This window comes from Balaenoptera physalus (assembly GCF_965194825.1).
Source record: "Balaenoptera physalus genome assembly, chromosome: 15".
Lineage (NCBI taxonomy): Eukaryota > Metazoa > Chordata > Mammalia > Artiodactyla > Balaenopteridae > Balaenoptera > Balaenoptera physalus.
In genome coordinates this window covers 15,713,879-15,727,795 of record NC_138894.1, presented here as the reverse complement: position 1 = coordinate 15,727,795, position 13,917 = coordinate 15,713,879, and the positions used below count along the sequence as shown (strand labels likewise).

At 41.5% G+C, this 13,917-nt stretch overlaps 1 protein-coding gene and 1 long non-coding RNA gene across 5 annotated transcripts in view; one reads left to right on the top strand and one right to left on the bottom strand.

Annotated features, from left to right (window-relative positions):
• Positions 1-1,031: 1,031 nt before the first annotated feature.
• Positions 1,032-8,435, bottom strand: LOC309643838. 3 transcript variants are annotated; one of them, XR_014254089.1, is made up of 3 exons: positions 7,941-8,435; positions 7,706-7,838; positions 1,032-7,292 (listed from the first exon to the last, which is right to left on the bottom strand). It is a non-coding gene; the product is annotated as an uncharacterized lncRNA (long non-coding RNA). The 3 variants fall into 3 exon arrangements; XR_014254090.1 differs by having other exon boundaries at positions 1,032-4,972; XR_014254091.1 differs by having other exon boundaries at positions 1,033-4,908.
• Positions 8,436-8,572: 137 nt separating this feature from the next.
• SMYD1 (SET and MYND domain containing 1) overlaps positions 8,573-13,917 on the top strand; it is a 42,246-nt gene continuing 36,901 nt past the window's right edge. The window contains exon 1 of one of the 2 annotated variants that reach the window (XM_082426837.1): positions 8,573-8,818. In XM_082426837.1, coding sequence (XP_082282963.1) covers positions 8,682-8,818 — 137 coding nt within the window. In that variant the 5' untranslated portion in view covers positions 8,573-8,681. The remainder of the gene's footprint in view (positions 8,819-13,917) is intronic. The other variant, XM_082426836.1, reaches the window with a different exon arrangement.

Genomic DNA, 13,917 nt, shown 5'->3' with positions numbered 1-13,917 from the left:
GAGATCATTACCATGGTTTGTAGTCATCATTTCCTTTCATATGTATATACGTATCTTTAAAATATACATATTTATTTATTTTGGCTGCACCGGGTCTTAGTTGCAGCACGCGGGATCTTTTGTTGCGGCATGCATGCGGGCTCTAGTTCCTCCACCAGAAATCGAACGCGGGTCCCCTGCATTGGGAGCATGGAGTCTTACCCACTGGACCACCAGGGGAATCCGCATATGTATTTATCTTTATCATATATATGTGTGATGAAAAAAAAGTTTAGATTGTTTCTGAATCTCGTAAGATTTATGTCTTTCTCTAGAAGTATTCTGGGACTTGTTTCACTCGACACTTTGAGGTTCATCCAAGCTGTTGCATATAGGTGTTATTTATTCATTTCATTGCTGTACCAAATTCCACCCATTTTCCTGTTGATGGGCATGTCCCTGGGTGCACTATGCAAACGTTTCTCTTAGGTATGCTCTCCTTTCCTGTCACACTACTGTTGACCAATTTCAGGTTCTTATCATCTTTTGTTAGTGCCATGGCAATAGCTGCCTAACTTATCCTTCCTCTCATTTCACCCCTCCAATCTACTCTCCATACTGCCAAAGGGTTCCATCTGGAAGTCATACTGGCTCCCTGTATTCTGGTGGAGAAAGTCAAGCATGACTGCTACTCCTGGGCCTCTGTGCACCTGCCTGATGTCATTATCTTCCTGCTGTTCTTACCTCCCCACCCTGCATTCACTTGATGATTCAGCAACATTAAACCTTTATTGATTCCCCTAAATACCAAGCTACTGCATAACTCAGTTTATTGTATCTGCTACTTCTTCCTGAAACACCCTCTCCCTACTTCCTAAAGAACTTTTCTTCTCCTTAGGAGTAAATACTATCATGAATTCAGTATTTCTCATTCTCATGCCTTTTTTAAAAAAAATTTATTTGTTTTTATTTATTTATTATTTTTGGCTGTGTTGGGTCTTCGTTGCTGCGCGCAGGCTTTCTCTAGTTGCGATGCGCGGGCTTCTCTTGCTGCGGAGCACGGGCTCTAGAGCGCTCGGGCTTCAGTAGATGTGGTGCGTGGGCTCAGTAGTTGTGGCTCGTGGGCTCTAGAGCGCAGGCTCCGTAGTTGTGGCACATGGGCTTAGTTGCTCTGCGGCATGTGGGATCTTCCCTGAGCAGGGTTTGAACCCGTGTCCCCTGCATTGGCAGGCAGATTCTTAACCACTGCGCCACCAGCGAAGCCCATGCCTTTCTTTATATGTATATTTTTACTACATGTGTATGTATGCCTAACTAACATGAAGTATTGCTTTACATGATTTAAAACTTTATATAAATGTTATTATGCCTGCTGTTTATTCCCCCACAGTTTGCTTTTTTCACTCACCATTATTTTTTGATGTTAACCTCTGCTGAAATGTGAGGTTCTAATTCATTTCCTTTTACACCTCTATAACATCCATTGAATGAATGCACATGAGCTATCCGTTCTCCTATCATAAGACTATGAGCTTATTTCCCATTTTTGCTTTTACAGACAGTGTTGCTTTAACCTTCTTGGGCAGTCTCCTTGTGCACACACCTGAGAGTTTCTCTGGGGTTTAGACTTAGGAGATGCTGCTGCTTTTTAACTAGGAGGGCTCAGTAATACCCACCTCAAAGGGTGCTGTGAAAACCTATGAAGTAGTGCGAATAAAGCACAATTTCAAGCATTCAAACATTAATTCTTGCTGTTAGACTATCTCTCAAATGTATATGAAAAGCTGGGACATAAAGGGTGATAGTCTGGTGCCAGAATGATAAAGAAGTATAATACATGTGCTTCTGTAGCTCCCAGAATACCTAGCCGATTGTAAGTTTCTGCCCATGTCATGCTGTTTCTTCACCTGCAAATCTCTGCTCATGCTGCTGTGTCCTTGGGCTTGAAATGGTCTCCTCCAGTTCTGGTTCTCCCCCTCCGCACTTATCCCTGTCTGCTACTTCTCTGAAGCCTTCCCTGATTCCTCAGGCTGCCTTGAGTACCCTTTCCCCTTTCCCTCCTACATCTCTCTTACCATCTTTATATGCTTTTCCATAATCCTCTCTAAATGGTCAATGTCTTAGATATAGGGCCTACATTTTAATCATCTTTGTATCGAGGCACTGAGTATAGTACCTGGTACATGTGCTGATAAATGCATGTGGAATGAGTGAATTTAGGAATTCTTGAGAGGAAAGTAATTAGCAGCTAAGGATTTCTAAGAGCCAAAGGAAGAATGATGGAAGCAACTGTGCTGCTTGAGTAAGAACACAGGGACCAGAGAGAGTGTAAGGTTTTGTCAATGATGTAATTATACAGGATATAATGGACTGTTCAGGAGGGAACCTGCTCCTGTCATTCTGGAATGTGAGTGCTAGGTGTGCACAAGAACTTCTTTGATCCTGTGATTATGCAATGAATGACTAAATCAGCCAGTGAATACACTTGAAAGCAGTAAGCAAACCCTGGCTTATTTAACACTGCTAGGCATTAGCTGTTATTGGTCTAAAGCAGGATTGGCAAACATCTTCTGTAAAAGGCCAGACAGTAGATATTTTTGACTTTGTGGGCCATATGGTCTTTGTTGCAAATATTCAACTCTGCTGTTGTGGTGTGAAAGCAGCCATAGAAAATATGTAAACAAGTGAGTATGGCTGTTTTCTTATACAATTTAATTTGTCATCATTGAAATTTGAACTTCATATAATTTTCATGTGTCACAAAATATTCTTTTGACTTTTCCCCCCAACCATTAAAGAAGGTACAAACCGTTCTTAGTTCACAGGCCCAAAGGAAACTTGTTGACCCCTGGCCTAAATGAATCTTAGCTCTGGGTATGAAGGAAGGTCGAATCCAATGATAAAGGGCTGTTCTTTTACTGAAAAAGGCCTTAGAAAAAGATTTAAAATCTTGCAGCTCCCTTGATTTGCCACCAGATGGTGGTCCCTGCAGATGTGTGACTCAGACAGTGAGTCTTTCAACAGAAGGGATGATTGGAGTTTTTCCAGGTTGTGGTAGATCAGCCAGTGTGGTATTAACACAGGCACACAAACTGTCTCAATGATTCAAAACGGTTACTCTAGGTTTCATTTGTCCACCTTCACACTTATTTGTACATATTCCCTGAACTGCAGCATATCCAACTGAAGGGAACACAATCATTCTCTTAAGACCTCTGAGATTATTTGCTTGAAGATCCACGACAATAATACAAATACAGAATATGGTTAAAGATTTTAGGGCTGCAATGTGAAATCTGGGAACAGAGTCTACCCAAGATGAAAGTTAACCAGTGGAGCTTATAGTAAGGGCTACTTGAAACCCATGTCTAGTCTCGTGATGTTATGCTAATAACTCTCTCCAAAACAGCCCCCAGTCCTGGCCTCTTCACAGCACCTGTTTCTACCCTTTTTTTTTGGCTGCACAGTGCAGCATGTGGGATCTTAGTTCCCTGTCCAGGGATCGAACCCATGCCCCTACAGTGGAAGCACAGATTCTTAACCACTGGACTGCCAGGGAAGTCTAACCTTCTACCCTTAAGGGGCACAACTGGGGATCCAGCATTACCCTTGCTTAGCACATGCTGCCAACAGTTGCCCCACACCTTCTTTAGGGTATGAGAGTACTCAGTAACCATAGTAATGTCCTTGGCATGTGCGTGTGGCCTGAGTGGGGAGGGAAGTTCAGCTAAAATAGAGGTAAATGGGACCATAGTGGTCATTCTCGTCACCCCTTGTCTGGAATCTCCCAGCTCAGACCACTCTCTTGGACCAGGGGTCCTTTGACTTGAACGGTCTCATTTTTCTTCTTTTCTCACCACCCTTCTTTATCCAGATACACCAAAGAAAGAGACTGGATGGTTGTTAAAATCATTAACAACGGAAAAAGTTTCCATCTCTTTGGAGCAGAAAAGGGCTCAACAGAAACATGATTGTGAGGGTCTGTGAAGCTGAAGTTTACGATCTTAACTGCTAAACCACATTGCCATATGGTTATGTCCACTCTGGCCTCCTAGTTTGCTCTCTCAGGAAATGCAGAATGAATCTACTGCATACTGTGATGAGTGATGTTGAAGAAAGGTCTCATGTCCTTCCTGAATCTTTTCTTCTCTGGCTAAACAGCCCCAGTAGAGCAATAAGAAAGCCTTTCAAAACTCTAGATGTGCTTTTCCTGATGACGAAGACCAGCAATTCTCGATGGAGGCAGTTCCGCTAGTTAGGGGGCATCTGAGAAACGTGGGGGTAACTTTTGGTTGTCACGATGATTGAGGGGTGCTACTCACGTATTGTGGGCAGGGCTAGGGCCAGCAAGAAAGGTTTGGATCCCAGTGGGGAATAAAAAGAACTGGAGGGGGGCAGATGAGCAAAAAACATTTACATAGGATTTGTGTTGATACGTAATATAGCAGGGCCCTGTGCTCCCTTCCCTATCACCAGCCTGATAACTAGAGCCGACATCCCCTGTCTCACTGGTCCTGGCCAGAGGTGCTGGATGTCCTGGGAAGCAAGGGACAGCCCTGTATGTTAAAGTTTCTCTGCCCATCCTATACAACTTCAAATATCCAGATGTGTATTTCACTTATGTAAAATTGTTACCAAACTCAGGTTTGGTAAAAGCTAATAATTTGAGAGGCAAGTGTCAGTAGAAAGGAAGGATACTTTAATCAGAAAAGACGGCAATCTGGGGAGAAGTTGGACTCACGTCCAGAGGCCAACTTTAAAGATTCTGCTCAGCTGTGACAGTTTTTAAAGGGGAAAAAGGGGAAGAATCTCAGTGAATCATCGAAGCAGGAGGTTGGGTTCTGCATCATTCTCTATTAGGTAGACTGGCTGACTTTCTTCAGATGTGATCTTGCCTGCGTGATCTACCTGCAGGATTGCTTAAGGGGGCTGTTGGGGGTAGAGAGCTAGTCATTTGTTAACTGTTTAATTCTTCATTTTTATATCTTTTTATCTAGGGAAAGAATCAACAGATTAGACAAAGCATGGTGTGCATTCAGGAGAACATAAGTCAGGAGTTACGTTAAATTGCCTAGTGATCTCATTCCTATAATTAGGTTCTTTCAAGGTTAGAGGGGAACAGAAATGGGCAAACAGGAAAGGGGCAAAAGAGCTGCTTTCAAAATCTTGTTTATAATTATCTGAGTCTAGAACTCTGTTTTATGTAATCTTAGAGCAGTTTTTGTAAAGTTTTAATCTACACTAAATTTTCCAGGAATGTAACTTCTTGTTAACTGAAGAAAGATTATACTTTCTTTCATTCAGAACTTGACTAGGAGTCATTCACCATTTCAGAAAATCATGTCACAGACAACAATGCCTTGTGTGGTATTTGTGTTCCCCAAATCAATCTACATCTTTAGCTCTCACTATCATAGTGATTCTACTTAGAGGTGCAAACATCTGACTACTTTATCATGTTTTCTAGTGTAGTTGTACTCAAGCATGTGTCTTGTGAGCACATTGACATATTTAATTTACAATGAATATATATAGTTTTATTATAATTTAACTTTCATCTTTATTTCTCCCTTATTAGGTTAGACCAGTGTCTTAGTCCATTTGAGCTGCAATAACAAAATAGCAAAGACTGGGTAGTTTGTAAACAACAGAAATTTATTTCTCACGTTCCTGGAAGCTTGAAGTCTTAGATCAGGGTGCCAGCATGTTTGGCTGAAGGTTCCCTTCCAGGTCACAGGATTCTCCTTGTGTCCTCACATGGCAGAAGAGAAGGGCCTAGGGAATCTCTCTGGAGACTCTTCTATAAGGCACTACGTAATCTCATTCATGAGGGTTCCACCTTCATGATTTAAGTACCCCCCAAATGTTCCACCTATTAATACCATCACCTTTGGGGGTAAGGATTTCTACATATGAATTTGGTGGGGGACACAAACGTTCAGACTATATGAGTTAGTAATTTATGTTTTTTAAGTTTAAGAACTGATAAATTCTGTATGAATTTTATTTCAGATCAGCAAAAGGGATTTTATATAATACTATAATGAGAAACTAAGTATAATACTTTATGTGTTAGTTTCCTATTGCTGCTGTAACAAATTACTTAGTGGCATAAAATAACAAATTTACTATCTTAAAGTTTGCTCGTCAGAAGCCAGAAATGGGATTCACTGGGCTTAAATCAAGGTGTTGTCAGGGCCATGCTTCCTTTAAGGGCTCTTGGGAGAGCAGCTGTACCCCTGCCTTTTCTAGTTTCTAGAGGGTGCCAGCATTTCTCTGCTCATAGCCCCTTCCTCCAATTTCAAAGCCAAGAGTATAGCATCTTCAACTGTCTCTCTGACTCTGACCCTCTTGCTTCCACTGTTACATCTCCACCTGACTCTGACCCCCCCTAACCTCCTCTTATAAGGATTCCTGTGATTCCATTGGGTCCTCTTGGACAATCTAGGGATAATCTCCCTCTCTTGAGATACTTAGTTTAATCACATTTGCAAAGTCCCTTTTGCTATGTAAAGTAACATATTCACAGGTCTAGGGAGTAGGACCTCGACCTCTTTGGGGAACCATTATTCTGTCTACCACACTTTAATAATATAATTCTTGTTGTTCTGATAAGATTGAGACTCAGTTGAAGCTAAAGCACTGGGTTTGATGCTCCCTCTCTCTTTCTGGCTTGGGACAGGTAGATTTCTTCCTTGACCTTGGCTTGGGCTGAACCTGTTCCAGGGGTATAAGTGTCTAGAGAAGAATAACACCATCCCTACCAGGCTGAGCTGCCGGCTCCCAAGGGTGGACTCTGGCTGTTGCCAGGCAATGTGGATGCAGGCATTCATTTGAAACTAACCTGAAGAACTCCCTTTTTTTTTTTTTTAAATAAATTTATTTATTTATTTATATTTGGCTGCATTGGGTCTTCGTTGCTGTGCGCGGGCTTTCTCTAGTTGCGGTGAGTGGGGGCTACTCTTCATTGGGGTGCGTGGGCTTCTCATTGCTGTGGCTTCTCTTGTTGCGGAGCACGGGCTCTAGGCCCACGGGCTCAGTAGTTGTGGCCCACGGGCTTAGTTGCTCCAGGGCATGTGGGATCTTCCCAGACCAGGGCTTGAACCCGTGTCCCCTGCATTGGCAGGAGGGTTCTTAACTGCTGCGCCACCAGGGAAGCCCAGAACTCCTTTTTAATCATTTTTTTTCCCTGAGAGGATGTGATGTTTACTTTTGGGGGCACCCCGTTTTAAAGGTCTTAACGTGTTTTGCTCTTTCGGATACATCAGAAGTCACTGAGTTATTCTCTGGTTCCAGGGGCTATGTGTTATGACCTAAAAATTGGGATACATGGTCTGACAGAGGATTCTGCTCCTGTTTCCAAGAGTCAAAGAAGTTTCAGGAGATGCAATTTGGTTAAAGACACATTAGAATTTCTAGCATATCTTGATGTTTGGGGAAGATAACGTGACAGAATAAATAAAATAAATTTGCTATCATTTAATAAGTTCTGTACTAAGTACCAAGTGCTGTGCTATGTCCTTTGTATATATTATCTCGTTTACCAGTGAGGTAGAAATTATCACTCTTGTTTTACAGGTACTATCTCAAAGTTGTCCTAGTAGGCTCAAAAGTCAAACACAGATCTATCTGACTCAGAAGCCAGTGCTTGTAAACTACTACACTCACAGAAACCCGGAGCACAGAAATCTGTAAACAGATGCATCCCTGAAACTAAAAATATTACCTTGAAGATAAACCATAGCTCCAGATCTGCAAATGTCTTTCTTTTCAACATCAGTGAGAGCTGCCTGGAGATCAAGATGAGTAGCATTTAGTTCAATAGAGATTTTAGAATAATCCTTCCAATGTCCTCATTCCTGGGAAAGAAGAAGGTATTGGTATTTTTCTGGCAGCAGACACCCATTTAAGGGAGATTTGATAGAATGATAGACACGAGGGTTTTCATGTTCAAGGCATACCTCCTCTCATAATACAGCCTGAGTAATACATCATCAGGGAACGCTCAGACCTCCATGCCCGAGGTGGGGATGTTGTGGGAGCCCCAGGTAATACTGGAGAAGAGGGATGTCCCTTGGAGCCTAAATAGTACTGTTATATACATGGCAAAGGGGTCAGTTTAGCATCTGTTGCTTTCTGCCAACAATCTACCCATGGGGGAGGGAGTAGGGAAACAAGGCGCCCATCTCACTTGAGAAAGTCCAAGCCTGACAGCTGAAGGGTCCCAGAGCAGCAAACATCACCTCGCCTCTTCTCTTGGACCATTTCAGCTGTCTGCTTTGGATTGACAGAGGCATCTGGCTGCTAAAAATACCCTACTGACCAAGTGCTGCCTATTCCAAATACAGCTGAGCATGACTGCAATCCAGGACTTAACTACTCCTTGCAAAGGAACTTTTCAAAAGTTTTCAGGCCCAATTTGAGAAGCACACCAGCCCATGGTCATTTTCTACTTTGTCAGCTTTGCTGGGCGGTGAATGGGACCCTTCCCAGGTCACCGTCCTCTGGCCTGGCCCATCCCCGTCTCCAGGAAAAGAGGCAGAGGGGGAGTGAGGGCCCAGTGGCTGAGAGGGGGTAGGGAAGGGGAGGTGCCTGTCCATTTATAGTCTTGCTGTTGGGATGCTGAAGGTGCTGAAATAGCAGCGAGGACAAGGGACTTGGCTCAGTGTTAAATATCTGCTGAGCTGCCCGAAGGTTCTGAGATGACAATAGGGGGAATGGAGAACGTGGAGGTCTTCACTTCTGAGGGCAAAGGCAGGGGTCTGAAGGCCACTAAGGAGTTCTGGGCTGCTGACGTCATCTTTGCCGAGCGGGCTTATTCCGCAGTGGTCTTTGACAGGTACGGAATGTGGGTTGTTGCCTTCTTTTCTCCCATTGGTTTGGCCGGTGCCACATTCTTGAATACTTTGCTCTCAAAGTCAGCAGGGAAAGGGGTACAATCAATGTGACCATTGATAACGCAGGGCACTCGGACAGCTAAGTGTTTGCTGGCATGACTGTTTCTGCAAAGAGTCATGGCCAATGGGATTTGCTCTGGTGCCCAGGAGGGTTGCAAAGGTGAGCAAAGGCTTTGGGGCACGCTCTCAGAACACCAGTGAACTTGGCTGAGTGGGAGTGCCGCGTGTGGAGAGGGTGGAGGGACAGGGAGTGGAGAGGTGGCTGTGTTGCCCTAGGAAATGTTCTCGTATGGAAGGCTCCATGTTTTTAGCTTCTGAGGTGTAATAAATATATTAGAGGATTAAGTAATTGCTGAGACTTTAAAAAAAGTAATTGTAAAGACACAAGTAACTCCGGAATCCACTTACCTTTAAAAATTAGAATATCTCCAGTGAACTGGAATCCCCTTTCACCTTTCCCACCCCATGTCCCAGCCCCCTCTGTCTTTCCTCAGAGGTAACCCTTGTTATGATTTTAATGTGTTTCCTTCTAGAATGTTCTTGTACTATTACATATATCTCTCTATATCTATCTATCTATCATCTATCTATCTATCTACCTATCTATCATCTATCTATCTATGTACCTGCCTGCCTATGTATATCTGTACTTATCAAGAAGTATAGCTGTAGTTTGTCTGTTTTTTCTTTTTAACAGAAATGGTGTCATACTTCTTTTTTTTTTTTCTGGCTGCGCCATGTAGCTTGGGGGACCTCAGGTCCCCGACCTGGGATTGAACCCGGGCCATGGCAGTGAAAGCCTGGAATGTTAACCACTAGGCCATCAGAGAACTCCCAATGGTATCATACTTTAGATGTCATTCTGGAACTTTCTCTTTTCACTCAACAACATGTTTTGATATATATCCTTATGGGAATTATAAGTCTATAGCCACTTCTTTTAAATCCTCAAAGATCTGTGTCTTTCCTGCCCACATGTGGATCTATCCATGTTGACACATATGCTATATGGACTGCTGTGGATTTTAACTGCTGTGGATTTTCTACCCTATGAATATATGAACTTTTGAAAATCTGTTCCCCTATTGAGAGACATTTGGTGGTTTCCAGTTTTTCATAAAAACAAACATTTCTGTGATCAAAATCCTTGACCATGTCCGCTTGTATACATGTGTGATTATTCTCTAGGATAAATGGCTAGAAGAGGAATCACTGTGCCATAGGGTGTGCTGTTTTCCATTTTAATAGGATCTCCAAAGTGGCTCTATTAAATTACATCCCCATTTCCCCACAATCCTGTCCATGCTTGACCACCAAACTTTTAAAGTAGTACTAAATCTTTCTTTATTAACAAAACAAAACAAAACCCTGCACTGTGATAAAATTATGACAGTATTCTCTGAGTCCCAGAACTTGGGTGACCTGCCTGATGTTGAAGTGGTCTGAATTAAGACGGCCTCTGATAATCTAGGCTTTGTGGTTGGCTCACTGTATGACCATCCTGAGAATAGGCACGGCTTTTCAGAGATAATTTGAGTAGCATTCAAATTCTCATTTCTTCCAGCTTACCAAGACCTTCAGGGAAAAGGCAGTGAACAGAGTATACGGCTAGCTACAGCTGAAGAATTTAGGGGGACTGAGATGACAGTAATACCTCTTCAAGGGGAGTGTGTATTTACTTGTGTGTGTGTGTTGGGGGCAGTTGAAGAGTCAGTTGGATTCAGAATTAAGACATAAAAAGCTAGAAACACAGGAACTCTGAACAATGATCTTGTTACTATTGCTGAGTTGCCACCTTGCCTTTTATGGAACACCTCTGTGGGTGTCTCCAATTCCCTAAAAGCCAATATAGCCAATCATGTTTCGTTTTCAAGAGCGTTTGGAATTGAGCAGGTTTTCCTTCCATTACAAGAGTAAAACTTAGGAAGAAAAAAAATGTATCTTCACATGAAGCTAACATTAACATTGTTGTCTATTTCCTTCCAGCTTATTTTAAAACATAGGTTTCATTTGTACTATTAGCTGGGATCTTATAAACTACCATGGCTTTTCATTTAATGATTTAAGTACCTTCTGTGTTACTATACTCTCTTCATAAACATAGTATTTAACGGCTGCATGCTTTTTGACCACTCCTTTATAACTGGACATTTAGGTTGTTTACCTGTTTTTCTTACGATAAAGAATTCATCATTCATTTGAAGTAATAACTATAAAAAACTTTAGTGTATGTTGTGGATAAAATGCTAATAAAATCTTAGATTATTGTTACAACAGTAATAAAAATTAGGATGATTGGAGTAAGCAATCTTTAAAATGATTAAAAACAATTTAAAAGACTATTTTAAAAAGTGATTTACCCAGCGCACCTGAAATTAACACAACATTGTTAATCAACTATATTTCAATAAAAAAGAAAGAAATATAGAAATTCAAATTACTGTTTCACAATTTTAAGAGAAGGGATATACTCAAACTCATCACTGCACAGATGAGGGAACTGCTTGGGTGCACCTGAGACAGCCCAGAGGGGCATCAGAGGAAAGCTTTGCTCATCCTGTCTTCACTCCAATTTTAGGCTCCTGTTGAGCCTCAGCCACTGTAGAGGAGAAACCTGACTGGAGAGGTAGGACCAGGTGACCCACAAAAGTCGCTCTATAAAAGAGGCACCTTCTAATCCATGTTATTGCAAGCCAGGCTTTCTGCCTTACCCTCCAAACACAAACATGAAGAAAGGTTTTATCTTTAGTTGAGTACTGCACATTAAATGAAAATCTCTTCTTGCAAACGATACATGACATGTACATGTATGTATATATGTATGTTATGAAGCATTACAACAAATGAACCCCTGTGAAACCACCATCCTACTTAACTAGAACATTCTAATACATGCATCTTTCCTATCTTTCCCTATCCTGTCTCATACTTGTTGCAAAGGTAACTACAGCAGTATCCTGAATTTTGTGTTATTTATTCCCCTGCCTTTTGAATGACAGTTTTATCACATATGTACATAGTCCTAAACAATATATACTTTAGTTTTTATAATTTATTTTTCATCTTTTCTATATAGCTTTTTTTTTTTTTTAAGATTTAATTTTATTGATTTTTGGCTGCGTTGGGTCTTCGTTGCTGCGTGCAGCCTTTCTCTAGTTGTGGCGAGCGGGGGCTACTCTTCGTTGCGGTGCGCGGGCTTCTCCTTGGAGTGGCTTCTCTTGTTGCGGAGCACGGGATCTAGGCACGCAGGCTTCAGTAGTTTGCATGCGGGCTCAGTAGTTGTGGCTCGCAGGCTCTAGAGCACAGGCTCAGTAGTCATGGCGCACGGGTTTAGTTGCTCCGCGGCATGTGGGATCTTCCCTGACCAGGGACTGAACCCGTGTCCCCTGCATTGGCAGGCGGATTCCTATCCACTGTGCCACCAGGGAAGTCCCTATTTATCATCTTTTAAAACATGGTATAATGTTATATGTGGTTTTATGCCTCTTGCTTCTTTCACTCAAATGTAGTTCTATTATTCATCCATATGGTTTTGTGTTACTAATAAAATGAATAAGCTCTGTGTGTGTAGGTACCACAATTTATGTTTCCATTCTCCTGCAAGTGGTCACTATGGACATTTTTGTTTGTATCTCTTGGTGAACAGATACATGAAGTGAGTATCCTAGGAGTGGAATTACTGGTTCATAATATATGCGATATTCAGCTTTAAAATATAATGCTGCACTGTGTCATGCTGACTTGCAAGTTGAATTGCGTCTTTGCTAGAATAGACTGGGCTTAGCATTAAGAGCAACAATCCAGGCCTTTATAATATAGTTCTTAGTCTGGTTAGGATCTCTTTAATTTTGCTTGTTGGAAAAACAGCTGGTCTGCTTAAACATAAAGGAGCAAGAATAAAACAGATAATCCTTTCAGACCTGGCAAATGTGTAGCACTTGGGCTACCGTGATCCCTGGCAGACATGGCTAATCAATCAGGCAACTCCTTTCCCCTGAACTCCAACTTGGCCTCAGAGTTCTTCCTAGCAGGGTACTCCAGGGAGCCACTGCTAATCAACCAAAGCTGGTATTTAAAAGAAAGCCTATTTGCCATCCCTTTTAGGTATTTTGGGTTGGGTGCTGGAAAGGGATGAAGGCGAAGTAGGTGGGTAAGGTCAATTTACCAAGGAGTTGTTTTTCATGGATTTGGTCTTTCAAAATGGATGAGACCCCAGGGGTGGTGAAGGAGCTGTTCAAGGTTTCTCTCTGCCCTTCTAGCTCTGTACTTTGAGGGTTCCCAGTTCTAGGGAGGACAGAGAATAGGAGCTCCATGATTCCTTAGCCTGAGTGATCCTGCTTATTTCTGCATGAGGCGGGGCTAATCTGGAAATTCATTATGCTCTCTTGTATGGATTTTTTAAAAACTTATTCTAGAAAATATAGGAAAACCAAAGTAAGAAAATAAAAATTCTCTGCAACCTTAGCATTTACAGAAAACTACTGTTAACCTTCTGGTATATATCATTACAACTTTTTTTTTCTTTAAAAATTGAGGTATAATTGGCTTCTTACAATTCTTTTATGCAAATATGATACATATAAAATATTTTCTTGATCCCAGTGATTTGTAGGTGGATCGTGGTGGTGGGAGAAACACTGTATTAAATGTATACCTTGATCATAAAATGCTTCCCTAAATTCAAGATATTAAAATATTTGGGGGAGGTTATTTTACAATGAAAGGAATGTGACACAATATAGTATTTTATCAATTCTAGAATACATGTTTCATTTTAACATCTCTGAAATCATGATGTATCCTACAATCTATGGCTCATTATGATTTAATTGGGAACATTTTGATGCGGTTGTTTCTTAATGGTAAAAAAAAAGTAGCACATTTAATAATTGATGATATCTAAGATTCAATGTAATTAACATATACAGTTTTTCTTTACACGAAAGTGGAAGTATTGTGCAACTTGTCTTCTTTACTTCATGATATATTGTGAACAACTTTCCAAACCTTGATTATCCTTACAAAGCATTTTTAGTGACTG